Raw genomic sequence first — 8,636 nt, forward strand, 5'->3', positions numbered from 1 at the left:
GTTTAATTTTAGGTAATAGGATTATTTTTTGAAAGGTAATGTGAGATATATGGGGATGTAAGGTTGTGAGAATGTAGTGGAGTCTGACAGCCAAAAGCCTAGATAGCTTCCCCGGGCAATATAATATTGGCATGCAGTTCGCTCGTTTTCACTCTTTCAATTCGCCTATTTGGAGATGGAGATCGTAACCACCTCTTTTCATGCAGTGCTGAATTTTGCTTCAATTAGGCACAACTACTTACTTACAGTGGAGTACGTGGGAGCTGAGGCTAGCTAACATCACTATGAGATTATCTCTCCTATTCTATTATATTGCTGCTCATTCTGATGATTGATTAATGCAATTTGCGTTAGTTAAAAAGAAAGCTAAATTTAATCATAGTATGATGTAGAAAATGAAAAATGTACTTTATTGGCATCAACCACTGAACCACATTAAACAAACAAAAATGATATGATATATATGCTCCTATGGAGTATAACTCTTATCTACCACATATACAAATTTTATTTGGTAAATAAAAACAATGACTTACTATATTGTTTAAATCAATCAAATGATGCAGCTCAGCAAGAAGTAGAAAATGGAGTAAAAAGTAAGAGTAGATGTATTATTACTCGCAAAGGAATTAAAAATCCTCAAATATTGAGCATTGAGTAAACCAAAAAAAAAAAAAAAAACACACTTTGAGCATTATGTATTACAAGACACACCATGTACCTGAGGATTAATTAAGAGATTGGAATAATACTTTGAGTCATCATCATCCTCTTGAACTCATCAAAATTAACCATCCCATCTCCATCCAAATCAAATCTCCCAATCATCTCCTTAAAATCCTCTAATGTCTTCCCTTGTTTCAACCCCAAACTTCCCAAAACCTTACTCAGCTCCTCTGCAGTGATCAACCCATCTGTATCCCCATCAAACACCTCAAAAGCCTCTCTCAAATTCTTATCACCATCCCCTTCTCTCTCACTCTCCACACCCAATAAAGAGTTACAAAGCTCACAGAACTCATGGAGATCAATTAACCCATCTTTGTTCTCATCTACTTTTTCCATCATTTCAGCGATGTCTTTGTCTTCCATGGAAATCCCAATATTCTTGAGTGAATCCTTGAGCTCTTGCTTTGTTATAAACCCATCACCGTTCTTGTCAAATGTTGCAAAAACACCCTTCAATTCTTCCTTGTCAGTAACAGTAGCACTAGTACCCACCTTGGTGGCTTTCACAGGGTGAGACCACATGATGAATAATTTCTTTGTTGGAATTTTGAAGAATGTAGTGATGATGAAACCAACAGTGAAGAGAATTGCTAAGAAAACTGTGCTTAACAAAACCGTCATCTTCTTCTTCTTCTTTTATCCCTTCTTGTTTTTTCTTCTGTTTTTGAGATTTAATGGAACAAATGATGACAAGAACAAATTAAAGGTTAAAATATTAAAGGAGGACAGCTCAGTGAAGGAAAGTATATGCATTGGGCACTAGGTAAGAGGAGACCGCGTTTGTTTCGTGTTTTTCAGTAGTAGAGAAAGCTAGCGTTGGGTTGGTTTTGATTATAATTGCTTCAAAATTTGAATAGGTATTGTGTAAAGCAGCCTTATATGAGATATTTAATATTTTTAAATTAATATGTAGATTTTTTTATCGACTTAGATTACAATTAAAAAAAATATTACATATCTCACAAAAGAATTGATGGCAAATTTTTATGTGGACCATAAAAATTACATTTTTAATGTACAAAATAATGTGATTTCAACACTCAAATAATATATTTTTTACGAATATAAGATGCATTTTTGATATATTAAAAATACATTATTTATATACTGAATGTACATTATTTGATAGTACATAAAATAATATATTTCTAGTACTCAAATCATGTATTTTATGTATACAAATAATATACATTTTATTTGTGATACGATTTACGTACACAACTATATGGATCATGATTCATAGGAATAATGATTGAGAGTTGAGACGATATCATACCACACTTAATTTAAAACTTATGGGCTACTCATTATCCTCTACTTCAAAAGAAGAATAAAAGTGCGATGATAATGTTCCACAACATTACATAGTAACATGCAAAAAGAGAAAACAGTCACATTGTTGTTGTTGGCTGTTATTATTAGTAGTGAATGTTAAAGGTCAAATAATTCATTTAAGATGTTAACTTTTTATAGAAGGTAAAATTGGATCAATTGCATCTTTTTCTCAAGTTCGTACAATAATTTGAATTTTTTTTTTAAAAGTTCAATGACTTAATTGTTGTTTTGGTAAAAGTTGAATGATTCTTTTATTATTATTATTATTATTATTATTATTATTATTATTATTATTAAAACGACACTTTGGCCTATATATTATCTTATTTTTAAATATTTAGTCCATGTAAGTTAATTTAACTTAATTTAGTCCATTTTTTTTTAAATTAGAAAGGAAGGGGGAAACCCCTGGCAAGCCCGAAAACTTAGTCTGACTCCACCACTCTGCGCACGAAAGTGATCTGCGCCAAGTCCTCAAGGTACGCTTCTTCGCTCACAATTGGGCACTCAGCGAAAACTATCATTTCCTCACGTTGCATGGCTCCGAACGATGCCAGACGATCAGCCACCTTGTTTTGCTCTCGATATATCACTTTGAAGGAGATCCTCCAATCTTTCTTAATCCACTCATTGATCTCCTCAATTAGTTGATTCACCGGTCCACGACCACAAGAGCCCTCTTGGATCCAGTGGATTACACACTTCGCATCCGATTGTATCTCGATGTCCCTAGCCCCTCTTTGCCATGCCCACCGAATGCCTTCCAATATAGCTTCCGCTTCCACCCCCGATGAATGTCCATGATTCGTTCCTCTGGTGAAACCACTAATCCATTCCCCTTTGTTGTTTCTCATGATGCCCCCCAGCCCAGCTCTGTTTAGGCGTGTTTTGACGCTGCCATCAACGTTCACTGTAAATTGATGAGCATCTGACGCTTCCATTTTAGTTTAAAAGCTTGAAGCCTCATCTCCCTGGCCGCGCTGCTAATAGGTTGAGCGAAAGCACGTTCAACTTCTTCTTCAACTTCGTTGATCCAAAACGTCTTGCGCTAAATATCGACTTCCCGCCCATTGAAAACTCTATCACATCTCCACCTCCATAACCACTATATGATAATGGAGAATCGGCGAGACCAGTCTTCACCCTCAATCTCAACCTTGCTTTTGCTGATGTTTGTGGCGATCCAATCTCTGAAGCCGAGATGTTCCCATTTCTTACGTCTGTCAGTGGAGGTAAAGGCCCTCCATACTTCCTTAGCAAAGTTGCAGTGCCTGAGGATGTGCTCTGCAGATTCCCTAACCCCATGACACACCCCACAGCTATCATCACTTGTCATTCCTCTTCGTTTCCTTTCTGCATTTCCCATTACCCGGTCATGTATGGCGGTCCAAATGAAGGTCTTGATCTTGTTCGGTACTTTCAGCTTCCAGAGCCTGTTCCAAACGCTTTCCTGCAAAAAACTCGTGTAGTCATGATTCGTGGAGTACGCAGAGCAAACAGAGAACTTACCTGACGCCTCTGGGCTTCAGTAATATTCGTCTCCACCGTCACCTTCATGTAGCGTGATCCTCTGTAGTTGAAGTCTGATCTCCGTTGGTAGAGGGGGCAGGAGTTCCCACTTCCATCCCGTATTGTTATCCAGTGATCGCGAACCATACTTTCGCCGTTAACAAAATTTGCATGGTTGATGTTCAGGGTTGATAGTGGTTTGTCATGCAGCCACGTGTCCTTCCAGAACCGGGTTGTATTCCCATCTTTGATAAGCCTCCTGGTTCCCTTTTGTATGATGGGTAGAGCCGCTACAATACCTCTCCACGCGTTGGAACACACCTGTCTTGCCCCTATCGCGTCAATACCTGTCTTGCCCTGGGCGTATTTTCCTCTCAAGGTTTTAACCCATAGGTTCTCCTTGTTGGTAATGATCTGCCACCCTAGCTTGGCCATAAACGCCAAATTCATGTCTTTAGCCCTTCTGATTCCTAGGCCCCCAAACTGTTTGGGTTTGGACACCTCTTCCCAGCAAACAAGATGACACTTTCGTGTTTCGGGAGTTCCCCCCCAAACAAATCTCCGAATCCTCCTGTCAATCTCCTCCCAGACCCCTGTTGGCATTAGCATTGTTTGCATACTATAGTACGGGATTGCTTGGAGAACCGATTGGGCGAGAACTTGTCTCCCCGCTAGTGTCAAGAACTTGGTCTTCCATCCATTTAGTTTATCATCCATGCGTTCCAACATCGGAGAGAAGAGCGTATTGGTTATTCTGCCATGAAGGGTCGGAACACCAAGGTACCTTCCGAGATTAGTAGACTCAGGGATGCCTGCTATGGCTGTTATCCTTTGAGCTTCCTCATCTTCCACGTTTTTAGAGAAGAAGATTTGAGATTTAGTCAAGCTAACTCTTTGACCGGAGGCTTGACTAAACCTTTCTAAACACTTCGATATGATAGTGATTTGCTCCTGCGATGCTTCAGCAAACAACACAAGGTCATCAGCAAAAAACAAATGGGTAAGAAGAGGGCCATACCTTGAAAGGCGAATGCCTTTCCATCTTCGTTGATCCACTTCTTCGTTGATTGTGTGACTCAGACGTTCCATACACAGAACAAACAAATAGGGAGACATTGAGTCCCCTTGACGGATACCCCTAGAGGGAATAATCTGATCCAGTTGCTTCCCATTCCAAAGGATTCTCAGTCTGGGGGATTCCACGCAAGACATAACGTTTCTAATCCAGTCACTCGTCATGCCCACATCTTTAAGAGTGTCTCTAATAAAATCCCAGTTGAGCCTATCATAGGCTTTTTCTAGGTCAATTTTCAGAACCATGAGACCTTTCTTTCCTTGTCGGTTTCTCATTGAGTGAATCACTTCTTGGTAGACAAGAATATTACCCGTAATCTGTCGACCCGGTACAAAACTGCTCTGTTCTTGCCCGACTAGATTTTTCAAGAGCGGTTTAATGCGGTTCGTCATTGCTTTTGTAATGATCTTATAAATAACATTACAAACGCTAATAGGACGATACTGACTAGCACTAGTGGGGCAATTGTTCTTAGGTATGAGGGCGATCAAGGTATCATTCATACCGTCCTCAATCACACCAGACTTCATAAACCTATCCACCTGTTTGAACACCGAGTTACCAACCACTTGCCACGCTTTTTGATAGAAGAGAGCATGGTAGCCATCCGAGCCGGGGGCTTTTAACGGGCTCATATCGAACAGAGCAATTCTGACCTCCTCCTTAACAATATCTGCATTGAACGACCTCCATTCTTCTTCACTAAGCCGAGGGAATTTTCCTTGTGGGACACACGTCACCACCGCCTCCATATCTTTAGTGAAAATTCCTATAAAATAGTCTTCGATGGTTTTCTCAATTTGAGAGCTTTCTACCATGGGATTCCCACCATATCCAAAAAATTGTGTCTTCCTATCTTTGCCTTTTTGCACTTTGTTGCAGCGTGATAGAAACTAGTGTTGCGGTCGCCAGATGCAATCCAATCCTCCCTCGCTTGTTGGAACCAGAGGATCTCTTCTTGCTGCAAAGTGTCCTCTAACTCTTTTTTTATTTTTCTTTCTAGCCTAACGAGTCCAGCATGGCACGCTTGATCCATTTTCTTGTGAATTCCGTCCAAACGACGCAATAGATTGTTTTTCCTGTAGTGGATGTTTCCAAACACTGTTCGGTTCCAATCTTTAAATTTCACCGCCATGGTGTCTTTGTTTTGCCAGACCGACCCCTCCTTATCCCAATTTTGCCGTGTGAAATCCAAAAAATCTCGATGTCTCGTCCAAGCGCCCTGGAACATGAAATCATTACCACCCTGCTTGACTTTGGTATCGAACTCCACCAGAATGGGGCTGTGGTCAGACCCGATAGCCGTAAGATGAGTCACCTTAGTATCATGCATACGGTCGATCCAATCCAACGAACACAGAGCACGGTCCAATCTTGCACCTTTAAAAGTACCTTCCTCCTTTCCCCTTCTCCAGGTAAAATTCGGTCCCGAGAACCCAAGGTCAAGTAACGCCTCACTGAATATCCAGTTTCTGAAGTCAGCGTTTTTGTGGTTACCAGGGTTGGACGGACTTGAACACTCATAATCATTAGCAATGGCGTTGAAGTCACCAGCTATCAACCAGGGGTGATTGACATGAAGCTTAGTCCGTTTGAGAGAGCTCCATAAACGCCGGCGTAGATGTAGAGTAGGGCTTCCATACACCACCGACAAATTCCAAAATCTGCCTAACTGATCTGTGATTGCCATATGTACAAACTGAGGGTGAGAGTGAAGAACCTCAATTTGCACAGAGTTTGACCAAAGAATCCATATCCCTCCACTAAAACCCAGTGCTTCAACCCTTGCCCATTTATCAAAGCCAAGCTTGGCGCATAAGGAATCCGCATTACACCCGGACGTCTTGGTCTCAACAAGGCAGAAGATGTTCGGGTGGTATTTGCTAATAAACCATTTGGCAGTTCTAATAAAACTCTTAGAAGCTGCCCCTTGACAATTCCAACTGAAAATCTTCATGGAAACAAACAAAACAGAAAGAACAAAAAACAAAAACCAAAAGAAAAGACACGCAAAAAAACCAAACAAGACAAAACACAAAGAGAAGGGGAGAGACCACCTTAGGACTCCAGCTCCATATCAGCAGGCTCATGATCCTCAAGAGACACTCCACCGTCCGTTTGTGCTGCGGGCGATTGGCCTGAAGCTCGTTCCTCGTCTGGGGGGTCTCCAGAGTGTTCATTATAGATTCCTGTTTCATCCAAACGTTTTGTGTCGTTTTCCTGTTCCGTTTCGAATACTTGGACAACCTTGGATCCCGATTTGTCTCCCCTGACTAAAGTGTGTTCCGCCGCTGCGCCAGCCTGATTATTACGTGACTCTTGGGCTTTTCGATTATAGTTTCTCCTGTTACTTGACTCACCAACCTCGCTCTATTTTTTGTGCATGCCATGCATGTTATTTCCGACTATTTGCTGCTCAGACACTTGGGCTGTGGGCCGTTTCCCTTTCGTCATGTTCGATCGTTTAACACCTTGGGCTCTGCTTTCCTTCTCAGTTTGGACTCCCGTAGCTTGCTCCTCTGTCTGCTCTTCCTCTTCATTAGTTATGTCGACAAGGGTCGAAAATCTTGACCCATATTTCTCATTTGGACCGTTTCCTTTTCCTGTAGCTTGCTGCCCTTTTCTCCCATTATCTTTTCCTCCCTGATTTCTATTGCTTTGATTATTGGAATAATTCCTTTTTTGTCTCGTTGCTACCATCCATGAGCCATAATCTTCCATTAGTTCGGGCCTAATTAGCGGGTTTTCCACAGATAGGGGATTCTTTCCGTTTCCGCCACTTTTCTGACCGTTAGTGGTACCGGAGACGGTTTCCGGCCGACTCCCCCCTTCAGTGTTTGGAATTTCGACTGCTTCATCCACTTGGTTTAGTCGGCAACCCTCAGCATTATGCCCATACATTCCACACTTAAAACATATAAGGTGGAGTCTTTCATATACAATCGGCCGGACTCTGTTTCGCAGGGTGAACTTGGCGAGCAAAGGCTTGGTGATGTCGACTTCGACGCAAACTCTCGCAAAGCTAGCCCTGGATACCAAGCTAGTAGCCGTATCTATGTTGATCGGTCTCCCAACTTTGGCCCCAACTCGCATCAGAAAACTATGGTCGTAGTACTCCGACGGAAGGCATGGAAATCTGATCCAAACTAGCATGCTCTCCGTTCGATCAATAAACGGATCGAAGTTAGGTACCCATTCTTTAACAATGAGGTAGTGATCTAGCACCATCCATGGTCCTCCGAATTTAGCAAATTCATAATCATCTACCGACGCAAACTTCACCAAAAAATACCCGTTGTCGATCGTCACCAATTCCATTCTTGCTTTGGGCTGCCATATTGCCGTCAACCTCCGCAACAGGTATCCATAGCCAACACTTCTTCCCATAACCTTCACGATCAGGGTCTGTTTCCACTTGCTCCGTAGCCTAACCTTTTCCTCCCTTGAAAGCCGTATAACCGGGCAGTTTTTGTCCACATCATCATCCGCTTCCTCTTCATCATCGGACACCATCTCGATCTCCTCTGCCAATATTTGTGTATTCTGCGTGTACTCGTTGGCCACAATCTGTTTGAAGGATAAGGCTCCAGTTTGTTTCGCTGGCCCCATTCCTTCTTTCGATCCCGCATCCCCAGTTGGCGTAGCTTCGCCCATCGGAGACTCTGTAGAGGTTTTCGTCTTCTTCGTGCTTCGATCCAGTTGGTCCTGTTCTTCGCTGTTGTGCTGCGTCGAGAGAGAATTCTCAGCCATTTTTTACCGTTGCAAATTTTATGAAATCTTTTCTACTTAATTTAGTCCATTAATTGTTCATAATGTTAATCTTTTATTAGTCTCTAGTATTATAAAATTGTTAAACTCCATTAACATATGAAATTATTTTTATCATCTAGAATTAATATTTATAGCTAAAAATGACAGAAAATGAAACTTTGACTGAGAATATTGATTTTAAAAGATGAAAATAACATAATATATAAAAAGAGTTTGC

At 41.4% G+C, this 8,636-nt stretch overlaps 2 protein-coding genes across 2 annotated transcripts; both read right to left on the reverse strand.

Annotated features, from left to right (window-relative positions):
* Positions 1-585: 585 nt before the first annotated feature.
* On the reverse strand, positions 586-1,528 carry LOC116033488 (calmodulin-like protein 3). Its single transcript, XM_031276234.1, has one exon. It carries the CDS (start codon positions 1,348-1,350, stop codon positions 733-735), a length of 618 nt encoding a protein of 205 aa, XP_031132094.1. The 5' UTR covers positions 1,351-1,528; the 3' UTR covers positions 586-732.
* Positions 1,529-5,459: 3,931 nt separating this feature from the next.
* Positions 5,460-6,828, reverse strand: LOC116033172. The gene is made up of 2 exons (XM_031275932.1): positions 6,706-6,828; positions 5,460-6,599 (listed from the first exon to the last, which is right to left on the reverse strand). The coding sequence occupies exons 1-2, from the start codon at positions 6,826-6,828 to the stop codon at positions 5,460-5,462; spliced, it is 1,263 nt and encodes a 420-aa protein (XP_031131792.1).
* Positions 6,829-8,636: the final 1,808 nt, after the last annotated feature.

Source organism: Ipomoea triloba, chromosome 10 (genome assembly GCF_003576645.1).
Source record: "Ipomoea triloba cultivar NCNSP0323 chromosome 10, ASM357664v1".
NCBI lineage: Eukaryota > Viridiplantae > Streptophyta > Magnoliopsida > Solanales > Convolvulaceae > Ipomoea > Ipomoea triloba.

Coding starts and splice junctions, on each gene's coding strand:
- LOC116033488 (XM_031276234.1), bottom strand. CDS start 1,350: ATGACGGTTTTGTTAAGCACAGTTTTCTTAGCAATTCTCTTCACTGTT.
- LOC116033172 (XM_031275932.1), bottom strand. CDS start 6,828: ATGAACACTCTGGAGACCCCCCAGACGAGGAACGAGCTTCAGGCCAAT. Junction 6,600..6,705: donor TATGGAGCTGGAGTCCTAAG/GTGGTCTCTCCC, acceptor GTTTCCATGAAG/ATTTTCAGTTGGAATTGTCA.